Raw genomic sequence first — 27447 nt, 5'->3', positions numbered from 1 at the left:
TAAATATCTTCATTTTTTCCAATAGCATTTCTCAAACGTTATTCGGGATATTTATCGCAAGGATTAATGGGCAAGTTCAATCATCTTGTCGCAACGATACAAACTACATTGCTTTCATGGTATTGCCATCGGTAGTTCCGGTGCGCTGACACCTGGTCGGTTAATCGCTTCGAAGCCTCTTCGGTGGGAGCGCTTAAACTCACAAACTCTGATTGCGCTATTCCGGAACTTTAACGAATCGCAATAGAAGTGACGATATGGTTTATACTAACCTAACATTTTCCATTTATGATCACAATCTCCGTTTAAATCCGTAGAGATTGATCGGACCAGCTAATTCGTGTTTCTGAATCAAATCGATATCCGTGAGGCAAAGATGTTTATTACAAAATGTATAATCAATTGCATATATATGACATACATTATAATTATCTTCTCAGTTTATAATTTATTTTTAAAATTTGATATAATTATGTGACACGCATTATGCGAAATGATCATACATCTACTATATTTTATTATAAAATACCGTGAACCGTTATTGAGCTTGCACTATTGTAATTTGTGATTAAAAACGAACAAATTAATATTTTATTTATAATTATACATTATTTTTTAATATGCTATTAATATAATTAAAATTTTCTAAATTAAACAATTTATTTAGTATTGAACATTGTTAAAAAAGAAAAACCTGCTAAATTACACTGGAAAAAAGTAACAATAACGGTAATGGCGTTGCATTTCCTTTTCTCAACCTTGTATATCTATGTATATGTAAAAAATCTTCTAATTTCTCCAATTGTGCGACCTTTTTCTTTGGTTTTTATCATTTGCTAAAATGAACTCGTTAAGCGAGCCTAAATAAAAGATATTCGGTGAATAATCAATTTTCTATCTATCGTCGTCTTGGAATTAATTCAAGTGCTGATTGCTAGTGAGTTAAACGTTAGACGAAGTCGCTTTAACCAAGCTCGCCTCCACCCTCGCAGTTTCGTAACTTCGGAAGACGGAGGCGGTGTCTCTTGTTATTCTCATCAGGGTGATTTAGACGATCCGATTCGGTTTGTCGGCAAAGTTTAAACCACAAATGTCGGCTGTGGTTGTGTTCACGACGGAATATTTTGGACTGCACCAGAATTGACAAATTACACGACTCTCGAAATCGTATATTCCTAATATTCGAGTAAGATCCTAACTTTGTTTTTCATATTTCATTAAATTATTGATATTAATATTGTCGAATCAATATGATTAAAATTTTCTCTATTAATCTATTAATCATTTTGATATTATCTAAAGAAAAATCAACCAGATTAATACATTACTTTTAAAGTTTGATGTTTTAAAAAATTTTTTAATGAATTTTTATTTTTTAATGAATTTAATTTTTATAGGTGATTGAAGCAAAATCTTTATAACTTGAATTCTGATTGAATATCATGTAATATAGTAAGAGAAATAAGTTAAATTACTGATTATTATACGTTAAATTACTAGTTGGCGAAAAATCTGTTTACGAATCTGAATCAGTTTAATATTTACTATTTTAAATCGTAAAAGTCTTAATAGACTAACAAATGTTTTTCCAAGCTACAGTAATTAAAACATTTTCTAATCGAAACTAAGATACAGAAATTTTATGTGTATTTCATTTAAATTTTACATTATTTAAATCTTTACATACTTTAAAATTTTATATTATTTATTAAATTTACTGTTTTGAAATTTAATTAAAAATAACTGAGCTTTTATCTTTATCTTTACCTAATTAATCCGAGTTAAAATGTACGAGGGACATTGTAATTCTAATCGTAATGCATGTCCTGTGAAGCACTGGGTGTTGGTTCATTATGCTCGAAGTCTGTGTAATTATTTGTTTAAACGCGACGTTCATATCAATCCTATTGGCCATTTAATTAAATGCCATAGGACATGAAAATTATTTTGATGAGCGCGTTTGTGATGATGTCGCTGAATTGCGTACTGTTTTGCACAATCTGTTGCAAATAAGTAATATATTCAGAATATGCGTTGCCGATTAATTGTATTTAATGTTCACGATGTAAATATAAGTAACAAGTTTCAGAATATTATGTACCTTTGTGATTTTAATGATAAAGATATATCTTACTTACACATAGTAGCATATTTTTATCACATATTGTACAGATTAACATATCTTTACCAATGTAAAATTAAAATACAAAACTTGAGAAAACAAGATCTTGCACTTCTAATAATGTTTTCGAAATTAAAGCTGGATTTATATTCGATATGATATATAGAAATAAGTTTCTATTCTTACTTTCTATATCATATTGTTATTCTTTGCTATTTAAAGGACTTCATATTTAAATTTTTCTTATAACAAATATTAATTAAGTTGTCTAAAGTTATTCTTCTCAGAGCTATTAAATTACAATTCGATTAAATATTTTTATAATAATACGCTAAATGTGGTATTTTCGTTCGCTGTAATTAATTACGATAATGACGTATGGACCTATGTCACTTTAGACCTGTTCTTTTTAGCTAAACTTCTTGCACGGTTCATCTTTTCTCTTTTTCTCTCCAACATGGAGAAAAAAGGAAGAAACATGAACCGTGCAAGAACTTTAACTTTTTATTACACAATTAAATCCTACGCGACTGAAAAAGGCTAAACTACCGATTGTAATGTTTCGATTCATTTATGCTTTCATGAATAATTAATATAGAGTCTCCAAGGTTCGTATCGAAGAGGAAGTAGTTCGTATCAACGTTCGCACAGCTGGTCGAGCTAGAAACATGTTTATCCACTTTCTCGTTTGCATCTTGAAGTGAAGTCTCGCATCCACAGCGGTTAATCCGCAGGGATTAATTATTTACGAAGCATTTTAATCGTTTATACTCGAGGAAAGATAAGAGAGAAAGAGAGAACGCCATTTCCCTCTTTGGTAGATTTCTTTAAAAATTTATATGAATTAGATTGAAATATAAAGCTTAGAGAATTGTGATAATTGCATTAAGATTAAAATTACTTATGTTTTTATTTGATACATTTTTATGTTTTTAATCTTATTATTTTATAATCTTTTATTACGTCGCCAATTCTAGAACTATTCGTGCATTTTAGAATTATCTTATATGTATATACTTAATTTTGCTTTGCTATATCTATTAAATTCTATGCTTGTATACAGACCTAACGCACCACCTGTAATATTTACCGATATCATTTATCGATATTAGCAGGTAACTTTAGTTTTTACTTTTGGCACTTTGCTTTGCATCATACCTAAACGCGCAAATTTTAGACGGTATAATTTGTTAGTTTTAAATGTTTATAATTCAAAAACTATTATAGCCCCGACATTTTGATATTAGAATTTTAGTCTCAAAATAATTTCAGGAATCTGCCATTAGCAGATGGTGTGTTAGGTCTAAATACCTTGTATATTGAACTTTTACGAAATATTATGTATTTAAATGCGGTTACGAATATTTCATGAATGTAAGCGAAAGACTGAAGGAAATAATGAATATATAATACTATTTAATATGTACAGAATGTTAAAGTATTCAACGTTCTTCCGTAGTTCGATCGAGTCACTTCGACTTCGTTAAAGGCTATAAAAGCCATCATATCTCACCTTGTCGGTCGCACTATCGTTTTCTTCTACTTGCCTTCATTCTTCCCGCGAAAAGACCTAATCCCTTCTCGACTCTAAATCTCTCCGTGCACTTAATTCGCTTCGCTCGCTCGCGAAGTCGCGAGAGGAGTAAAGGGATGGTATAATGGCTTTAAAAAGCTCATGGGAAAAAGACGTGGTGGTGATTGCCTGGCGAGACGGAGAAGACGAATAAAGCGGAGATTTTTGCCCGAGTAAGCGGCTTACGAAGGCCATGTCATATCCTTTGAGACGCGATATGTATATGAATCGGTGACCCATAAGAAAGACACATTACAAATAAGTTTTTGAAAGGGTAGTATAACTTTCCTGACTTTAATAAGAAAATGTAGCTGTAATTACCTTATACGTGTCGCATTTACATTTCGATGTTATGTTAGATGTAATCATTTTAAAATTTTTATAAATAAAGAAATATAATGTGCTTATAAAACTTTCGAAGCATATAATACATTTTGACTAGTTTATGCAATTAGTTACTATAATTTATACTCAGCGAGTCTAAATTCTAGATACAACTTTTATACTGCGGTAATTGGAAATTTTATTTGAAGATACATCAACATATACAATTTGATATAATATTTCCAATATAATATTTCTCTCATCTTCCATTATTAATAATAATTAAAAAAAACTTATCCACAACAGAAATTACAACCAAATCAAACATTTTGGCTACTGTTATAATCGTTTCATAGTTCTAATATTAAACAGTTGTAATTCTTGAAACATTGTGGTTATATATCAAACCTGTTTCAGGTAACTCACGTACAACAATGTTATCCGTGGTCACGTTCGATCGCCACTCTGCCGAAACGATGTGAAACATCCCCACAAACTCTCCCTCGACATTCCTCGTTATCGGCTCATTCGGTTTTAGCTTCTCCTATCCCTCTCCCTCTCCCTCCCTTCCTCCCTTCCTCCCTTCCTCCCTTCCTCCCTTCCTCCCTTCCTCTCTCTCTCTCTCTTTCTCTCTTTTATATTCACTCACTCACTCACTTACTCAATCACTCTATCTTTCTTCTTCTCCTTCTCTTACAAAGAAAAGTAATTTTGCGAACCTTCGAAAGTTTAGCTTACATGGCGATTTAAAATCTTCAATTCGCATATGTTCGTGAACAAAGGAGATTTAAATTTCAGATCAGCCGCGTATGCGTGCTTTTGTTCGCGCGTTCAAGTTTCGTAAAAAGAAGAATTGGCGGTGAACCAACGGAAAAAAGAAAAAAAAGGTAATCAGAGAAAGGGCGAAGGGAGGATTCCGCGATGGTGTGTCGATTTTTTCATGGGTGAAATATCAATTTTGCAAAGGCGGGCGGAAAAATTTTAATTAAACGCCGCAGCAAACGCGCTCGACGAGCACTATTGAAAAGTTAGCCTGACCGTTTTGTTACCACCGCTCTGCTCCGATGCCTCTCAAACTTGTGCCAATTTTCTTTTAACGCATTTAAATATTCGTTTTTATAACGTGATGTACTTTCCCTCTTATTTCTCCCCATAGACCCTAGAAATGTGTGCTCGATGAATTTTTCGTTGTAGCATTTACAGTTCGAAAGATATTAAATTAGTTCCATAGAAAAAAAGTAATATTTTATTATGTTATATTGATTTTCTATATATTATTTTTATATACACCATATTTATATAATTATAAAAAAATAGTAACACTTTCTCCTTTTTGAAAATATAATTGAGTAATGTGTGAGTTTATTAAAACTCTAATATCATTTTTTCGAAATCTCTTTTTGGCATCTTTATTTGTAGGATACTTTGAATATACATTGTCATATTTTGCATATTTAAAATATTCTGCAGCAATATCTCTAATGATAATTAAAATATTGAAATCAAATATTGATGTAAAGTATAAATATATATATATATATCTGTGTATGTGTGTAAATTTTACATTTAAAGTTATAAAGATGTGAAAATTTCGTTGATTTAAAAAAGTTGACCACTCATTTGAAAAAGAATTAATGGTTGCATTCAGTAGAGAAAGCAGCTTTGCAACTGTTGTAAAATTCTTTAATATGATTGGTTTATACATTTAAATCCAATGATAAACTAAGGGCAAGACTAATTACATCAAAAAATTTTACAACAGTTGCAAAGCGGCTTTTTAGTTGCCGAACGCAACTGTTGTTACATTAAACATTTGTAATCTACATTCTCAGACTCATACGTTTCATACATTTTACAACTGTTGACGATTCTATGAATAACTACATTCCATAGATGCACAACAAATAAATTTTGATGTCCAAATGTTCCCAAATCGTACTTGGCAAACTGACATTTTTCTGATATTTTACAAATGTCAGAAAGCGACCTATAGTCTATCTCTTTCTTCTCTCCCTCTACATTCATCGAGAGAGCTTCTTCTTTTCTTACGATATTTTCCATGATAGTTAGTTAACTTTAAAATGGAATGAGAAACTGAGTTGTTGCGATGATTTGTGTTGAAGTAGAATATGCGAATAATTTAATGAATATTTTTAAACACAATTTTCAAATATATAATTTGAAAATCTTTAGTTATGTAAAAAAAAGAAATACCAGCACATGTTAAAGTTCAAGTTGCCAAAATATAAGAAATTGTAAGCTGGGCACATTTGGCATTTATCCGCGTAAAGCGGAAATTTTGTGCTCTCTTCGCGTCTTGGCTTGTGTCAATCTACTCTTGCGCGCTGGAGGCTTCTTATTCTTATACGATGCCTCATGCAAACGCTTCTAATCCGCACATCAAACGAGGCTTATGCCCGTCGGCGAGCAATTTCAAGAGACTTTGGGAGAATCCGCCGCTGTATGTGGCATAAGTAAACGCTTAAAATGGCAAATCCTGAGCCGTCGGCAAAGTTGGACTAGTTTAGTTTCGCAAAAGCTACACACATCGCCCTCATAATCTTTCGTGACCTATAGCCGTTATGTTTTCTCATCCCGAGAATAATATCTCGCTCTGACGTTCGTGTATATCGATTGTCCCAAATCTCAAGCTGCAAATTTCGGGTGTCTGCCTACTCATTTGCGTGTGAGAATTCATTCTATTTATCTTTCTATTTATTATTATATGTTTTTTCATTTCTCTGAATTCTATTATTGCCTTAACATCTGAAATTTTTAAATTAAATTTTAACTGAATTAAAAAATAATGTAAGAAACAGATTACGATGTACTATATTATTTTGTGTGCATATAGAAAGTTGGACACAAATATTTCGTTACGACATTTTCATGGAAAAAATTAACGTGATAAAAAGTGTGGCCTTTCAATAGCATTGAATTAATAAAAGTTGATGAGTGTCGGTTTGGAACTGTCACTGTCAAATCAGAGATATGATATCGTAAAAAAATAATATCGGCAGGGATGATAGATTGTCTCTCTGATCTAGTTGTGTAAAATTCGGTATGCGATACGTGATTTTACGCGCGCGCTTAAAGGTGACCGATTAGGATTTCATTATAAATTATTTTTGTACTTTAATATTATTTTATACTTTTAATTCAGTTAAAAATAATTTCTGCAAGTAAAAAGAATTAAATTTAGAAACAAAATATATTAATTTTAATAATTACAACGAACGTGTAGCTTAAATTTTAATATGTCATATATTTTGTCATCATGTCATACAGTTATTTATCATTTTACTTTCAACGAATTTCAATCATTTTGAAGTATTGTTTTAATCTCCATTGTATATGTACAATACGATTTAATATTTGATACGCTTTATTGTTTCCATATTGCATATTGAGTTATGGATGGTGAAGATGCAAATTAGCTTCTTTGATGCTGTCAATCATTATTCGCGCATGTCACTATTAATAATCATGTAAGATCAGGAATGAACATTCAGAAACCGCCAATTTGCTGAGAGAGCCTTTCAGCGAGCTTAATTTATCGATTAACAAGACGGAAATTGACGGTAATTTATTGCACGGTTACATTTATACGATGTTTAAATTTATTGAATGTTTAATATTGTTAATCTTGCAGAAATTAATATTTAAAATATCAGGAAATTATATACCTAAAATATTCAATTAGTCACTTTATTACGAGACACTATAGAAAAAAATTTTTTCTTTCAACCTTCTTTAACTTTGCGTAATTAACTGTTGTTCGTATAAAATGAATATACTAATTCAATACTATCACAATCAATCCTTAATTAGCAATTCTATCTTAGAAAGAAATAATATCTAGATCAAAATTCTATTAAAAATTTGCATAATTTTTCAAGATTATTTATGTATGGTAATTAATTGTACATCGCAGTTGGTGATTTTATTTAAAGATGACTTTTCCTAGCTCTTGTATCTCACTGAAAGTTTATGTAACTAGTTCAAAACTCCCTATACTTATTATCAAAGATCGACAGAATGTTTTTGCAAAATTAAGACGTTCCATCGAATGAGAAATACGATGCCGTTCATTGATGTCGAGTTAATTTGATCGAAAAAAACCTTTCTAAGCTGTAAATGTACTTGAAGCATATTGACGGCATACATGATGTATGGTAGACACGACGATAATGTAACTGCACTATGTAGCTATTACTGCTATGCCTCTAGGAAAGCTATTAATTAATTAAATTAATGTCGGTTGTACTTCTAGTGTGCTCTCTCAAGATGTCGTGAAAGATGCGTATCGTATCTCACAATTAGCCTAAAGATATTATTAGACTATTAAAGTGCAAGATTTTATCAAACTGAGAATGTTAAAGTAAATGGAAACGTTGCTTCTCAATTCTATCTTGCGAAATGCCGGGAGAATTAAAAGTTGTTAAACTCTCTTTGTTGAATTAATTACATTTGTTATTTCGTCCTTCCTACCATGATAATAAAGTTCTTATGATATCTTATGAAGAATTGAGTTTCTTACGCACTAAATAAATTTTTGTACAAAGGTGGTTTAAAATATTCTTTAAAGATATAACGTGCAACGCTACGCTTTGTTCACGAACATTACGAGCAACAGAAATTATGTCTCGACTTATTAAACTATTATTTTGTATTTGCCTTCGGGTTCAATTTATATTTTAATGCGCTTTGCTGAATTAAAACGTACCTGTACGATAAATGGATATTATGTAATTTATACATCAATAATTGTTTAACGAACTGCGTCTGTCTTCTTGATATTCAATAAAAAGTTATTTACTGAGATATTAAAACGGATGAGAGAAAAGTATTTTCCATTTAATATTTAAAATTAATCTTTTTCTGTAGTAATTAATTCAATAATAAAAGATAAATTTTTAGAATAAGTAATGAAAGATTATATTGTGAAATATAATCTGTAATTTAAATATTAAAACATATTCTATTAGATTTTGTATTGAATTTTGAAATTAATTTAAAGTAACATAAATTTGATATTCAAAATTTGTGAAAGATGTCTTTATTGTTAATTAGTTTTAGTAATATTTAAATGTTCAATGAATCTATGAAATGACTAAAAGTCGAGATTTATTATCACAGTAGTGATAATAAAGTAGATTAATATTATAGATAATAAATTCAAATTGCCTCTTGCATTACTGGACTACTATGCAATTAGTAACATGACCTTAGGGAAGATACGATATTGCCAGAGTTAATTAACTAAGGCTGTCGGTATAACAGGTTCAATTAAGATAATTGATCGAAAGATCTATCTCAATTATCGAGAACGATCGATCAGAAATCGAAAAAAGTTTGACAGAATTTCGTCTCGTGATTGTCGTACATAAATTTATGAGCAAGAATGAAACATGTGAATAATAATAATGTTACGGTCTAACTGAGCAACAAATACTGAAGTGAAGGATACTGAAAAAAGACCTTGATAACGGTTTCCTACAAGCCTGTCGATACGTCTGTTGTATGGTTGCACATACACGGTGAATGGACTTTGGTATTTCGCCACGGAAATTGGCCGCATACTGTGAGCGAGATTGACAAAACGTGCTGCTCTGCCATATATGCAACGTTTTGCATAGGGCTGAACTTTGCTCTGGCTAAAAGTCTAAAAAGCATACATTCTGCGGTATACGCGTTCTGAAGCACTTCGTCATAATAATTCACAAAAATGCAGTTCTATTCAAATACAATTTTTTATATTCTACCAATTTGATCGTATCGTTAAGTGTTCTAACATGTATCTAAAAGTAGAAAGAATATAATATAAAAATATTAAAGAATATAATATAATATAAGAATAGAATATAATGTAATAAAGAATATAATATAATACAATATATATGTTACATAAAAATGATATAATATACTCAGGGTTAGCAAGTAACGCGTTACTTGTAACGCCGTTACTTTGTTGATCGTTACCTTGTTATAATAACCATTTGGTAATGACATTGTGAATGTTTTTATGATGGTAATGCTAACATCGGAGTTAGAAAAGTCAATCGTTACTTGTAATGGATTGAAAAAGTCATTTGTTACTGAAAAAAATAACTCCTAATTTGTAACGCGTTACTTTTTAGTAACGAGTAACGTTACGCGTAACGTTACACGTTACTCGTTATACTTATAACTTTTTCAGTGTAACGCGTAATAGTGACAAGTTACTTTTCAAAGTGACTTTTCTAATTTTAGTACAACCTTAGCGTTTAGTTAGTTAGCGTTACCGTCATAAAAAATTGCAACATCAAATTGTTTACTATAAAAAGTAACGACAAAATAACTGAAAAGTAACGTTTGCCAACTCTGAATATACTTATGTCAAATATATTTTGAATGAGATATACAATTATCTTTTTTATGTCTCTTATTTATCTTAATATTTAATTCGCACTACGAATTAAACTCATAACGAATACAGTATTAATTAGCGCAATAATTTTCCCACAAAATTATTACTTTATTACCGCGGGATTTAGCATTCGTCGCGTTCGAAATGTTTCGCGGATTAGCGATGAGCGAACTAAGCGACACGCGTTCTGTACGTGAAGGAACAAAAGTTATCATAATTGCATTGTTAGCTTCCGTCAGGCGCGACATCATTTCTCCGCTTAATTATTAAGGAAACTTAGTTTCGAATCTGAAAGCCATGCGCGAAAGTACGGATGCCGCTAATTCCAGGGCGGACCAGGCGATGATTTACTATGAGAGTTACCACGGGTGCACTTACCGCGGCGTAAATTATCGCTCACGCCGATAACAACTGCAGAATTGTTTAATTTCACACATTCGCAATGAATTTTATGTGACTTGTCACGAAAACCACGCAATTTCCACCGAAATTTCGATAAACTTTGCTCCATGAAACATAATGCGAAATGATCTTAGTTTTATTATGACTGTCTATTACGATATTAATTAACGAAATTGAATTCCTCGAAATAATAATAGGATTTTACATAATTTATACCGAAAAAGATATTTTAATTTTTTACACGTACTAATATAATTAAGGTTAATTGATCACAAGAAGATATAGTTTTAATTTCTTTATTAATTTATTTCCTCATAAAGTAAAGAATTGCGAAGGAAAAATGACAATAAGCATTGTGTGCCAGTGTACACATCGTCATCATATCGTCTTTGTGCAAACAAAGGAGAGGCAAGAGATACAGCTGACCTTAATTAATTGAAATGCACCGGAGAGCGATATTCGAAGGAAATTAAAGCGACTCTTATAATGAGTTTTTTCGCGTTTTTATTTGTATCCGCCTTCGCATTGCGATATAGTTTTTCATCTATATGAAGTTTTGCAACATCTATTTGCAATGTGCGATTGATTTGAACACTTTGCAACGCAATTCCCAGGAAATTAATTTGCACGTTCTTTGACATTTTTCATTACATTTCATGGTTTCGCATTTAATGGTCGCGTTTATTTCTCGAATCAAACCGTTGTGTCGTAGTTTTCATTAATATGAGCACGTTTAATAAATCCTGATAAATCAACATATTCATGACCAGTAAAATATCCCGTAAAATAAAATTATATAGTATGTATATATTAATTTTGTAGGTATAGAAGTTATATATTGTTTCCTTACTTTAAAAGTGACTCAACTAAAAAATCTGATTTTCGAGTTATTATCATGAATGAACTAGGTAAAGTCTATCAATCGTCAAAAGTAAACTAACTCAATTTCGCAGTCTATCCGCCAAATAATTAATTATTTGTGTTATTCTTAAAACAAAAAGATCATAATACTTATCTTCTAATAAAACAAAAACATCTTCTACATCTTTTCATATAAAGTTTAGAATTTATGATTATTATAAGATAGTTTTGGTGAACGAAGTTTGAAGAGGAAATTATTTTATTTTGAATTTAGTGATTTTAGCTAATCGAGATAAATATAAACTGTTGGTGATATTTTGAGATGTCACTTTTGAGAATTATTTTGGATTTGTTATAATTTTCTAGAAGATATCAAAATTGTCACAATTCAAAAAGAGAGTTTTTAAAGAAGTGAAATGAAAATAAAAGTATGATATTTTTGCCAGTGGTATTTGATTGATCAACAATTTTCTATTAAGTTGAAAAATAGTTTATCCCTGAAATGTAAACATTTTTTTTCGATTTCTCTGAAACGGAGCAAAAACGAGCATATGTCTATAGGACTTTTTTTCTTAGTTTTTTACTCCTCTACACGCTCCCGAAGTTTTGCGATTTAATTTGGAAACACCCTGTATATATATATAGAAGTGTGACATCTGCTCATAGTTTTGTACGATCGATTGTTATCGTCGCCGTTATCGTGAATGTGCTCGTTCTGACGAATTAATTGTCTCACTCCAGGCGATAATTATTCATAGTGCAATACCGCTAACTTGCGGAAACTTGCGGCACGCTATTAGAATTCATGCAGCATCACAAACGCGAAGTCGAACGAACACGGCGAGCTCTGACGAACGCGACGATGAGGATCGATAAAATCCTTTCGCGTATTCTCGCGTGCCGCAGAAGGAAGGAATGAAATGTACAAGGTCCACTTATCTCGTTATCATTTATGTACATTCAGATCGATGAAAGGTCAAGGACGCACTGTTTTTCTTCACCTTCGCCTTTCTTCTTTGTCTTTGCGAGGGAGGTTAAAACAATTTTCAGAATTTCTTGGTGAGAACTAAGATTGCATTTTAATTGCATTTATGTCGCAATCTTACTAAATCGTGAAAATATTTCCATGGAGAAAGATATACCACGTCAAAAAAATGTGATTAGAAATATTTATAAATCGGAGGTGCAAAAGCGAAATTTAGATATTACTTTATTTGTTTTGTTTGTATCTTACTTTTTTAATTTTATTTTTTTTTATAAAAAAAATGAGCTATTTAATTTATTATCACAAATAATAAAATTTTAAAAATTTATGTGTTTCATATAATTCAAGTATGCGTACATATGTGAAAAGTTTTACTGTAGCATAAATCTTGGACTTTTGCTTCCGCATCTTATAAATATAAAATATGAACATAAAAAGGAGAAACAAGATTAATCAAAAATTTCCAGAAACTGGAGATAAACGAATTACCTTTTTGAATATTAAATTACTACAAGAATTATTTACTATGGCACTAAATTATTTCTCCCATAATATGATCTAACTTTACATCACTGAATGTTATCAGTCGGTTGATGTATCTTGCACGATGTAGCGGTTCTTAGTTAGTTCACGGTGAATCGCCCGCAGTGCTCGCGATCAGTCCACTTTTCGAGTATGCTTCCCGCTTCCTCGGTAATTTTCTTACGAGTTTCGCCTTTCAGAACGAGTTCGAACTTTAATGAAGACGAACGTTGAAGAAGAAAGTTGCCGTCGCCTCGGGGCGCCCGAGCTTTTATATAAAACGTAAGTTTCTCCCGGCTCGTGAATCGATCCGCATTTTCTATCTACATATGCGACGAAGTTGCAATCTCCTAAGGAAGAAAGTTTGTACGTGTGGACATAATTTTTATTCGCTAAACTTTGAGAGAAAAGTTGTTTATGACGCAAGATTCAAATTTCACTCTCTCCATCATTGATATTTATCGTCATCGAATTATATAAATTAATTAAGTAGTAATATAATTAATTAGTAAAATTGATATATATATATATATATAAACGCAATTAACTTTTTAGATATTATATGCAAATATTAAATATTTTAGTTATTATATTTCATATACTTATTTTTTTCTCACATTATTATTATCATCAAATATTTATTATCATCATAATAGCCAAACTATACTATCGTCTTTCCTATTCTATACAATAGATTATGTGGAAAAATCAATGGCTCATCATATATTATTTACGTCACTGTCCCGTAAATCTCCCAGAGATCGACCATGTAACCGATTCCAAGCTTTAAGGCTTGTTTGATCGCCTAGAGAGATGATGATATGATATATATCGTGGTTTTCCTGTAATTGAAAACGACAGTCTTCGATCGATTTCAACTTCCGGCCAAGATTTTAACGGCATCTCTCTCTCTCTCTCTCTCTCTCTCTCTCCGCCTCTCCCTTTATCTTTTCTAAAGCATCCGGGCAGAATTGTTAAGCCGATTGGTTCCTGACCTAATTAATTGCAGATCCGTCACTCCATCACAGACTTCCTTACATGGACGGTTCAAGTATTCGCGATATTCGAGATCCGACAGACTAGAGTGATATTTTTTAATTTTACCGACAATTGCACTGAGTACTAGCTGTATTTAGTTTTTTCATTTTTTAGTTGTTTTTTTTTCAAAGATTGCAAAGTTATAAACTATTCTTTTTTCAAGGGATAGAATTGAATAATTAAATTGTTGGTGATATTGATTCGTAATGCGAACGAGAATCAAATAAAATTTCGCGTAATATTTTTTTTGCATGTGTTATTTTTAAAACACAACGAGCGACGTTAATATTTAACGTATACGGGGAGGGTTGATAACGTAATTAACGCAGGACCATTTGATCAAATACGATAAGTCCCCTTTGTGGCGAAAATAAATATTTGACATCGTAAATGCATCGCATGTCAGTAAGATAAATATTTGATAGGTGAGTTTATTGGAGATTTTTATCTGTGTACTGCGTTATTAATTCTGAATTGTATTGTGGTAGCGTAAAATTTAATCTCAGCACCGTGTTTCCTTTCTGTATATTTTTTATATTTCATAGAATATTTTTTTAAATGTTCACAACGATTGAAATGAAAAAGTAATTTTCATTAAATTTATAATTATACGATTATGCGAATAATACAATATTATATAACTCGATATATTTTTATTAGACTCTAATTGATACGGTTATTATAGCACATAATAATTATGTGACACATTTAATTACATAAGTTAAACGATCGGTGGTATAACTTCTAATGAACGCTCATTTATCAAAGATCTGACTTCGCAATACTACTGGGATTCTTTAAGCTCGCTGGGATTTTGCAATGACAGTGATAAAGATTGCTTTGGTGGTCGAGGATCGCCTGGAATTCCGACACTTTAGAAAGGACAAACGATGCGAAAGTTCGCTGGTAGTCTTCTTTTAAACTCACGTTGGCCCAACTTCTTTCGCTATGTGGCGAAGATCTTAAAGGGATTTTTCGCCAAGGTGGTGACGAAGCGAAATAAACTTGAGTACTGCTCCCGAATGCCAGCGCGTAAATAATGCGACGGAAAGTTTGCAGTTCAGTTTTTTAACGTGACAACTCCTTGATGATGTTACTTTATGTAAATAACCCGGAGTAAGGTTTTTAGTTCTTACGAACTTTTCAAAAAAGTTGCTTGCTTGATGAATGATAGTTTGTTAGAGACATATATATATATATATCTGATGTAATTTTTACACAAGTAAATTTCAAATCATTTTTGTGAAAAATAAGTACATCTGATCTCGACAATCTCAAATTGTATTCTCTGTAACGGAGATGTTTGATCAAGCGTTGGCTTTTTCTATTGAAATCTTGAAGTGAACATATGACTCGGAAAAGAAATTCTTCCGTAGATTATATAAATTCCTTGATACATCAATAAGGAAAGCAATAGCTAAAAATATTTAAGATCGGTTCCCTCTATCTTCCTTTATTAAATTTTCTCCGTATAACATATTATTAAAACTAAAAAAAAAAAGGAAAAATATGTTTTGCACGAACGCAAATAAGGAACAGGTTAATGAAAACTCTCATTTCTTCTTCTCACCTTTCTACGTAAATGGAGCAGATTTTGTAGTCTTAACACACATAAATACATAAAGCACACACATTAACCTACGCACACAAGAAAGCGTGTAGCGGTGCAATAGCGCGGAGAGCGATAACGCGGGGCATATGGGAATTATATTACGGATTTAATGGAAGCTGACGTTAAACCGTGAAATGCTTCTGTCCATTAACGGAGGCAGTCCCGAGATTCCGCACAGTGTATCCCGTCGGGTGAGCGCTGTGATAATAATTGAATTAATATATTAGAAGTTCGGCCGCGATTATCATGAGGAAAATTTCACATCACAGTTCGAAAGCTGCGAGGATTCAACGTCGCGGCATTTTCGAACTTAATTAATTCACATTGTCGAACTTTGTTCCTATATCCTTGAAAGAGTAAAACATTCGTTTTGTAATATAATTTTTATAATAATAGACACTGTGACTCTAACTTTATTACAGTATTATAATATATTATATTATGAATATAATATATTGCATATATTTTTTTAAGAAGGCATTAATTTTTTAATTTTAATATTTTTCTCTTCCGTTAAATTTGCAGTTGACATTTTAGTTAGGAAAGCTCGATTCAGCTAAATGTTAAATTAAAATGTAAATTCCGACATTATCAGACATGACATAGGTTGAATTATTATTTAAACGTAAAATAATATTTAACATAATTGGAATACATGTACATCATTGAATTACATTTATATCACGGTAACAAAATTTTGAATCATTGACGTTGAAGATTTCTTCCTTTTTCACGTCACGAAATAGCACTCGATTGTTACTGTAAAACCACTTGTAGCTTCGTAGATTTATTTCACCAGGCTCGCCCTTTTGTATTTCCCCATTCATTAATCTACATTGAAAATGGACTTGATGCAAAAAAATCGTGGCAGTGAAGACAAAAGCAGCAGTTCTTTCTAACTATATCTTTCGCATTATAGCACACATTGTTCGTCTCTCAGTTATAACTTTATTTGGGCGGAATTTACATTTCAACGCTTAGCTGGTTTTTAATTACGACATACCACATTGTAACTATACTCGTTGCAACTTTTTTACAACAATTCTTGCATTTACATTAACGTACTTCCGTTTTACCATAAATTACTCCTGAAATGCGATACCATATTTCTCTTCATAAAAATTTGTCGACTTTGTGTGAGATTTTTGTAAGTTTTCAAAGCGAACGTCTATTTTCTCCGTTATAATAATTTATGTTATATCTAAAGTAAGACTTTTGTTGTTAAAATCGATATTATTAAACGTATTTATTAAACATAATATTGATCAGACACAGTCATGATTTTTGTGGAAAGATACAATTATACTATTAAAAATTCATTACATCGATAATTGATTCTTAATAATAAAAATATAACATAGTATAACATATATCCAAAATTACAACTGTAATTGTGTCGCTAGTATTCAAATAAATTTAGATCTCGATAGCATGCGACACTTGACGGACAGAAACTTATTGCTAGTTTCTCGAATTTCTGACTATCAAATTAGACTCATTACGTTTCTTGACGTCAACCAACGTCGACATTTACGCGACGGACAATACGAATCCTGAACCACTTGGATAATCGTAGGGAACGAAGCTTAGAACACGGTTCACGAAAATGAAGCTCTCGAGATTTCATCTTTATTGCAGAGTCATCTCGATCGTTGCATCAGATTGTTAGGATCTTCCACAACGTAGAGGAAATCTTTCTTGAGGACTCATTATTATCAGAATTTTCTCAGAGTGTTTTTTGAGTTTTCCATTTGAATTTTAATATCTGGAACAGCAGCATAACAATGAGAACTATTAGCAACTACGATATATCATTATACAAAATAATTTCGTGAAAAACATTTTGGAAAATAATAGAATACACAACATTGTTTTAAAATAAAAATCGAGTAAGTTTTTACGGATTTAATTTACATTAAAAGAGATTGTTATTTCAATACATAAAAGATCGTGTGAAATAAAATTTACTTAATGGGGTGCTAACGAAGCTGTATTATTGCGCATTCGTTCGTATTATTTTGTTTGTGTTGTTTTACTTTTTGATAGCAATGTGTAATTTTTAAGAGAAAAGTTTTACATTACATATATATATTTACATCGATACGTATACATGATTTTATCGGATAGTAATCTCATACGTAAATCACACGAATATATGTTGATCTAAGCGAGAGTTTTCCCTCGTTACGAGCGTCACGATAAATGTTACGCATGCCATAATAAAATAGGCGAACACACGTTTCTCTCTCTACGAAAATAAAATATTTATCTTACGGATCACGACTCGTACATACGCAGCTCGTACGAGCGCAGCATTTCCACTTTGCGTTTCTTTACACAGCTTCCTGAGATATTGGATATCTTTTTGAATTTTATCTCTCATAAGACAAAATGAAGCTTGAAGAGAAACAAAATTAGATCAATTATTACTTATATAAGATAAAAATATTAATATTAATTTAATTTTTTTTATAAAAGATTATTATAATATATCAACATAATATTCAGTCATCTGTGCGTATTTCCTTAATTGAACGCCATTTCCACTACGCTGGCAACAGCTGACTTAAATGACTTGATAATTACGCAAATTAAAGTTCCGTTAAATGAAAGCGCTTTGAGCAAAGATTATGAAGTTTGCGATTATCCTTGAATAAGATTGAGTGTCAGCCTGTAGGAATTTAAACGCTATTGATATGTGAGCTCAGTAAAATAGTCAAGAAAGAAGAATTAACGAGATAGATAGCTTCGTGGCGAGTATGAAAAGTCAGATGGTTATAAAGCGACAACGTGATACGCGAACGAAAGATATGCAGGGGACGATGCGACGCGACGAGTTGAATTTCAAAAGCTCTCCGCACTCTTGCTTCCTTTGTGGTTTACGGACTGGAAACGATGAGAAGCCTGTGTCGGGCGCAATTTATACTTCTTAACTCGACAAACGTACCGCGAAATAATGTGAGGTGGCTACGCGTAGGAATCCCGAGCACCTACTGCTTTGCATAGCTGAGAAGTCATGTAACGTAGTCCATCCAATAGGTCAAAATGTGTCGCAAGTTGATATAATTTTTTATTTGATAATCCTCTTAAGCAAGATTATTTCTATTTTTATTCCTTTACTGTTTTTGCTCTTATATCGATTGCTTCTTAAGAATTGTTCTTTTCTAACTAGAAAAATAGCATGTAAAGTGAATTAAAAATTTACGTACAAAAAATTTAAAGTGTAATCTAATTTTTTAAATATTTTATTTATCTGAGAAATTATATTTAAATGCATGACATGAAGAGAAAATTATTTTTCAGATTTGATTCTCATATCAAATTAAGAATAAAGCTGTTTATTTTGTTTACGTATTATTACACAATACTTCAATATATCTGCGTAATTAAAAGCGATCGACTATCAAGAAATCGCGATATAAATGTTTCGAATGATATGTTCTAATTAAAAGAAATTCAATGTAATATATGAGACACAAGTATAATTTCCAATCTATTGTTTTAAATTAATTTTTCATGAAGAAAATTATTTGCATTGGCAATCGTTAACATATTCTAGACTTCGTTAGATAAGTGAAAACTTCGCAACGCATTCCTATATTTGCAGAATCTATGAGATCTGAAATCACACCATTCGCGTGTGCGTTTCCGAGTAACTTTCTGCGGTCGTAAATTTCCAATGACCCAACGGGAAAATAAAGTTTAACTGTAGCAACGATTGCACTACGTTCTTTTCTACCCGGCGGTGTAGTCAAGCATTTCCCGTTGGAAAAATAATGCAACATTCAGCAGCGTAGCCGGATTTTATTCCCTTTATGAGAGCTGAAAAGTTCAAGTTACTATTTAAATTGAATAGTATTGATTAACACTTTGCAAATGGAAAGAATTTAATTCACTATAAGTTAAAGTATGATTTTTTGTCATACCATTAGAAGCTATATATCTACTATTTTTATAATCGTTCTTTTATTATTGCTACGAATTTTTAATACTATTATTGAATTTTTACATCATTTTTTTAAATGTTTTCAAGCTCGTCTGTGCATTCGATAGTAATTTTATAGATATGATAATTTTATAGATACTTTTTTAAATCTAAATATTCATGAATTTTCCCCGACTAGAATTTATAATAGAAAGTCGACTGAATTTTAGTTAGATTTCAGAAAAAGTTTTCAATGTGACTACAACTATCACTACTGTCTTAGCTTTTAACAAACTCGCCTTATTATTTATATGTTATGATTTTACTTGTTTCGTGTAAATAAAGCTTCGCATTTTACGTATCTGCGCATTTCGATTGAAAAGCATGCTCGATGCGCCGAGCAGCGAATTAGAAGTTGATTTTCGATGGTCACGCCATTTAAAACACCGGGTCCTCGGGATTTCCATTGCAAATTCGTCTCGCGGTAATAAAAACAACCCCTCTGCACAACTCGATTCGTTTGCGCGAATTACGCGTCTCGGTGGTGACGCGAAATAACGGAACTCGTAATCTGTGGGCGAGCGACAGCTGCGCAATGACACTACTGTATAATATACCTATACGTAGCAAACCGAAATTTCAAGATATGTTCTTGAATAATAAAAATCAAACAAATTGTGAGTTAATATTCTCTTTAAGTTGAGACCTTGATTGATTTAAACAATATAATTTAATAGAATTTACGTGTTAAGAATGATACGCTTGTAATAATTATTCGATTAAACTTTGTTTTGGAACGCTTATAAATGCCTATAATAAAAACTAAGACGCTTTCAATCTTCACTGTAAATCATGGAAATATTGTTTTCATAATTTCCGTATTTTTAGATCAGATATAAGTACATCGGCTTTTGTTAGGAGGTTAAAAGGATTCAACAAGCTTGAAAGTTTCATGCCGACAAACTTGGAAGAGCCATAACGAATCTCTCTTGGGTGTGATTTGGATCTAAAAGGGAGCTTTGAGTCAAAGAGAGGATCTCGTCATCTTAAAGGACTTTATTCGTTTGACGACTGCTTTTTTCTGCTGGTCTTTGGAAACGACTCTTCAGATCGAGCATCATTGTTGTCACGACAGTTTCACATTTACCACGACTTCCTTTTCGATCCTTATCGATAGTAAAAACGTCATCACATCCCCGATGGTTCGCCATTAATGGCGGCTGCGATGTCTAAACAACATCTACTACCGTTTTATATCACGGGAGATTGTATAAGAAGCGCAAATATTTGTCGAAGGAATAAAAAAATGATTGAAGAAAGGAGAAAATTATTAAAATGATGAAGACGATAAGAAGTTCACATTATAAAAGTTAAAAAAATTTTTATATTGATATATTAATATGACATTATTATTTTTCATAACATTAAAATTTTTGATTGAAATTTCGATGATTTCTTGATCCTATATCGTTCTCTTCCCAAAATGCTTCTCTGTCTGTTGAAATTTGACGTGTAGACAATTTCTATTGATAACCTGGCATTTCAGTTCAAACGCAGTTTCGTGAAGGCATGCAGTAATTCAAATTGACGATTTCCCGAATTCTGCTTGGTGGTATCCTTTATCGAAAATCCGATCAAACTGTCTTGAATATGTGATTACAGTGACTTCTACTATCGATATCCAATAATGCTTCGATAGCTGTCTCGTTAGCTTTCGCGTGACTATTTTTCGACAGAGTCGTCATCGAGATGACGGAAAGTGAACTTTCTATGCATTTTTGGATTTCACGAATATTTTGGTTAAAGTTAACTATATAGCGAATTATGAGAAGGTCGAGAGAGACAGAGAGAAAGAGAGAGAGAGAGAAAGTGAGAGAAGGGAAGAAAGAAAGATGAGAACCGTGAGCTCACGAAATTATTTTACAAGCAAATATTTAGATGTGTTAACACACATTTATCAAGTTTGTCTTATTATATAGATACACTCAAACATTCGAATATTAAGCCCAAGGCAAGTAAGTATACGTAATTACAGGAAAAACATTAGATAGGGGAGGAAAGTTTTGTGCAAGTTGATTCACAATGTAAGAGAGATCGTGTCCTTCCCTCAGGGAAAGATCAAGAAATTTTGGGCGTAAAGTTGTTAGGTAACTCATAAGTTCAGCTTAGTTTCTTGAAGCTGGTGTTGTTTTAATCGACAAAGGCTCAGTGCCTTCGCCATTCCATATATTAGATTTGAAAGTGATAATAAGATAAATAATGATGAAAATAAAAATTAGATTACGAGTTAATTAAATCTCGTAGATAATAATACAGATTAAACGAAAGTTTTTATCTGCTTTATCGAAATTTTTGACCGATATAAAGTTCGAAATTTATTTTAGCCGTTAAGACATTTATATATTTATAAAAAATATTATATAATTATAAATAATTGTGTTTCGCAATATACAATTGATGGCTAAAGGCCAAATGCGATTAAGGATTAAGATTAGAATTTTGCACGATGTCATTAGGTTCAACGAAAAGAGCGAAATCTTCGTAAGTTCTGATCGTGGCTGTCGGAACCTTGATAAATCGTGACGCAACGTCACTGCTTATCAGCGACGTTTATCCTTAATAGCGCTGTCGTCTTTCGAGATATCAGCATCTGCAGGTGAAACTCTAACGTTTATAATGCAATTTTTAGACTATTGTTCAGTGAATGTATCGAGTTGTTTTCCAAATGATATTATATACATGAATTTTCAGATATTCGACGAAATTAAAAACAGTTGTTAAATTCATATTTTTTTGCACGCAGAAAGTAATTTGGACTATTTACTAAAGTAGATAGCTACATTTTTCATTAGTTTGTATGCTAGTCTGTTTGTTTATTTACATCAGCTGTTCGTTTATTTACATTAATAGTAGCAGAAGTAAATAATTAAAATTATTTTACAAATATATATATACTATTTTATGTAAAAAAGGTGAATTAAAATATATACCACAAAGATTAATCTATTAATTATTTCGTAAATGTGTGTTGACAACAAATACAAGTCGTACTTCATACTTATGGTTAGTTTTGAGATGTAATTTCTTCTGAAACTTGGACTTAAATTTATAATTGAGATTGATGAGACAGGCGGATACATAACTCGTTTCGAATAATTATATACGAAGAAACCACTGTAAGATAATCAAATTTGGCGTAAAATGACTCTCGCTAAAGAGTAAGAAATAAAGGGTGGTTCTAAAGAATATCTCCTGAGAGTCACAGAGATGGATTTCAACTGCTCCTGTGGATATTCTACGCGCGATTTCTCGTTTCACGTCCATCCTTGTGAATTATTCATAAAAACGATAAAACTTTCAATGTCGGATACAGGTAAAAAAGTGTCGACAGTCGCAAAAGTCGAGCAAGAAGATCATTACGCTTTTTATTACCGCCTTTAGTCAAAGCTGTCTCGAACTGGAAATATTTACAATATATTAATAGTATATATAAAGCACGATTGGAAAGCTCACTTTCATTCGTATTTTATTGAATTCGATTGTATATAATTATAATTATAATTGCATTATAGATAATTATACATAAAGCATAGTAATATCAGAATAATACGTACTATTAGCGAACTAATAATTATTAATCGTACAATGGTCATTAAAGCTTTTATCTTTGTCGGTATATCCAAAGTACGGATTTCATCTATTTCAATTAATATTATATTAATATTACATAATATTACTAACGTTATACGTTATATCTTTATTTAATATGTTACCTTTTTCATCAATTTTTACGCGAGATATTTCTTTCGAGATAAAGAATCGGTACATAATTTTAAAAGAAAGAACAGATCGCGCGAGAATATGTGCGGCTTATCCTCTCATTAGTGATGTATCAAGTACATGCATGTATGACGTACATACACAATGTGGATTTATGCCTCTCGCTTCCAGCTGGCGACCTAGAAAAGAGGATGCCGATATTCCCTCTGCATAAACCGAATATCGATGCCACGCAAACGGTAAATAAATCAAAAAAATTTGTGAAGTCTATGCATTTCTCGTCATACTAATATAAATTTATGAGCTATATTTTGACACGTGCTCTATTTATAAAAAGAGAGATAGATAGTGACATTCCACTGTAAGAGAATATTTATAAAAATATATATATTCTTTTACATAAAAGAATACATATATCTTTTTGTATATTTTATTATACAATTTTCTTAGAGCTGGCAATAAAACTGACTTGTATTCTATATCACTGCTTATCACAAAATGATTGCCTTACCTACTTAAAAATATAATTTAAAAAGCTGTCAAATTATTGAAACGTTCTTTTTTCTTTGAATCTTCTTTATATAGAATTTTTTCCATATTTCGGGTCACTGTCTTTAGAGATACTACGTTTTACGAATAATTTTTTAAATTGAAATTTTTCAAGTGTGATATTTCGAACTTGATCCTTACTACGAGCTAACTCCGTTATTCTTGCCTTTGCCCATCGCCTTATTATTAATCGCATTTTTCTGAGGTAGCTGTTCTTTAACCAGAATACTTTGCCTTCGTTCATCTTTGAGATGGAAGAGCGATAGTTCTCGTTTGTAACTTTCCTCTATCGCGATCGTTTCTTTGTTTCCGTCAGTGGTGGATTCCTTTCTCGCTAGAAGCCGTTCGGCAGCGATTTATGAATTATTCACGGAATGGGCGAATTATTCACGAGGATGACTGCACGAACGGTCCGCGACACTTAATTGTAGGCAACCGAAAAGCGGGGCAAATCCATAATTTAAGAGGACCTCCCTATCTTCGTCGCGGCTCGCTTGCACTCCGATTGCAACAAAGAATAATATACATGAATGACACGTTTTAATTTCCGTATATTAATTGAAATAGAATTCTTTCTCTATCTTAATATGATGGAAATGATATGAAAACAAATATCGATAGAATGACGTTGTAATAATAATGATGACAACAATGTTTTTGTGTTAATCGCTTCTATACGTAAGATTTTTTATTTTTCAATATTTAATAATCTCTTATTCGTATCAGCATAAATATACTTAGTAAATTATTATTATTATCATTATAATAATAGATATTCTATTATTATATATTATGAGTATAATTTTATTGTAATCATTATAAATTAAAAAAATTTGTTATTGGAGTTTAATAAAACTGTAATCTTTTTTTTAAAAGAACTTAATTGAAGATTTAAATAAAACCGAGGAATCACGTCCTTTAAAACTAAAATTTATATTAAATATTAAAATTTATATAATATTTTATTTTTAGTTATATTTGTTAGAAATCCCGTTTTTCAAAACTAAATTGCATTTTCCTTCGGTTGACATACGAAGACAAATGCAACTGAAATCTCTTCCTTGCAAGTCGCGTAATTGGCGATTATCGAATTTATTTCTTTGTGGAAACTTTCGTGCGATTGTTATTGAACACTCAACTTCCGCGATATCGAGATATTTCTCCCACGAACGTGTGTTATCGCGTGGGCGTAATGTATTACGTTCATTCTCGTATTTATTTCTCATCTATTCTTTATATCACGTTATCATCCTAGTGAGAATAATGTAATGTGTTCATGGCTAATCTTTTGAATATTTATGATTCTTTTATTATTTGATCATTTGATATTTTCAGTACCAAGTAATTTTCTTTAATTACTTTTATGCTAATTATTCTTTGAAAATAGTAGATTATTTCTTAATTTGAACTAAAATATATTTACTAAAGAATTAATATTTAATTCCTTTACAAGTTTTATGTAAAAATTATTTTTCTTTCGTGATCTGAATAAAGTTTTATTCGGTAGTTATCAATAAATCAATGAATCTTTTAATAATTGGTTGTATTTATGTTTTAGCCTCTTCTCTGACTTGAGAAGCCTGGCAGGAACGACCTTGATGAATCTTTTAGCAGCCCTTTTCATGGTTCAGCTGTTGTTCATCGTAGGCGCTGGAGGAGTACAGGTATGTTTACGTTTCTCTAATTTCATTATAGAGATAATTATCTTGTATATACGAGATTTAAATCTTTTCTAAAAAATCCTTTATATATGAAAAATTTACAAATACCTGCTACTATTATAATATATCTTACGTAAAATATGAAATATAATAACTCACACTCTCCAAATATGTTACAAATATTCGGATGATTATTAAAAATCTGTTTGAAAATATGATATCTGACAGAAAGTTTGTTTGAAATATATCATATCTGACAGATTTGAATTATAATGATCATCCAGATATAATTGGAAAAAGTTAGAGCTACGTTGATACGATATTTTTCATTTAAAATTACCTTTAGAGTTTATTAGTGAAATATTTGTATTTCTCCTCCGATTCCTTTTATACAAACATAATGCGAAAATCGACTTAGATCCGTCGAGGTGTAAATTCCGGTGGCTGCTTTTGGTTCTTCCGCTTTCAGAGAGAAGAGAGAGAGAAAGAGAAAGAGAAATTCCGTTTTGTGCTCGGCACATCAGCGAGAGTGCCGAGAAAAGCTTTCGTCGAGACTTCTTCCGTCTAATGTTCCGTACTTGAATCCTATTTAATTAAGCTCCGAGATCCGCAAGCTCGTCTCAAGACGCGACAGATTTCAGAATTCTTTTTTTTCTTTCCTCTGTTCGTTCTTTCTTTCATCCGGAAACATCCGAGGAGCGATGTCAGGCGTCCTCGTACATGAGGATGCCTAACATTGCCACTCGAATTCTCCCGGCGAAATGCGATGCCGGTTACCGTCAAACGGGAGAAAGCATTCCGAATTCTCTCAAGCGATTATACCGCAGGCAGGAGAAAAGTCGTAGGAAGACGTTAGGAAACGTTCAGAAACTCAAAGCGGAAATTAGTGCAGCATTCCTATTTCCAAGTTTTAATTGCGTGTCGGTGACATCACTTTTCACCATCAGCGACAGGATTTGAGCCAAAAATTTTCCTCATTTATTTCCACAGATTTTAATATCGCGTGTGATATTATTAACTTTGTCACACTATCCCGCGATTATTGAATCAGCTATAAATTGCATTTAATGACTTCAACGAGATTAAAACCGCATTATTGGTCGTCCTATCTTTACATCATTTATTAATCATCCCTCTATTATTGAGGTAGACTTTTATAATTATTTTTAATTGGAAGTAATGGGAAGTATATATCAATTAACTTCGCTGATTAAATCTACTGGAATTATACACAGAAAATTTATACAATATTACTATCGAATATCTAAAAAATTATTTCCTATTACAAGCCTTTTCTATAAGCTGTAATTTAAATTACTTAAAATCTGCAATTTTTTTTCTAGAATATAATAATGTAATAATTTTTCTTTTTAGAAACGCACTCAGTTGATATCCTTTGCGAATTTCAGTAAACATGTTGCAATATTTAATTAGTAGTTGCATAATAACGAATGAAAAAGAAAGAATGACATAGAATACCAGTCATCAGTCACAAAAATGTTACGAATATTATTTACTGGCAAAAGTAAATTCATTGCATTCTTCTTGCAGAAATGAAAAACGTGTATATGTCATACCTGCTTTGAAAGGAGCGAACGAGAAGAATTTCTCTTAGATTTAACAACGAAGAAACAAGCGCGTTCTCGTTTCTTCACCTTTACATAACGAAAAGATTCGCTATACT

General features: G+C 31.6%; 1 protein-coding gene across 1 annotated transcript in view; it reads left to right on the top strand.

Annotated features, from left to right (window-relative positions):
- Positions 1-27447, top strand: part of LOC108721575 (cadherin EGF LAG seven-pass G-type receptor 1) — a 67440-nt gene that overhangs the window by 11646 nt on the left and 28347 nt on the right. The window contains exon 3 of the mRNA XM_018446193.1: positions 25661-25766. Coding sequence (XP_018301695.1) covers positions 25661-25766 — 106 coding nt within the window. The remainder of the gene's footprint in view (positions 1-25660; positions 25767-27447) is intronic.

The sequence above is a fragment of the Mycetomoellerius zeteki genome, unplaced genomic scaffold (genome assembly GCF_001594055.1).
Source record: "Mycetomoellerius zeteki isolate Tzet28-1 unplaced genomic scaffold, Tzet1.0 scaffold174, whole genome shotgun sequence".
In the NCBI taxonomy this organism is placed as follows: Eukaryota; Metazoa; Arthropoda; class Insecta; order Hymenoptera; family Formicidae; genus Mycetomoellerius; species Mycetomoellerius zeteki.
The sequence above is the reverse complement of the archived record's forward strand: the minus strand, read 5'-3'. Positions and strand labels throughout refer to the sequence as shown.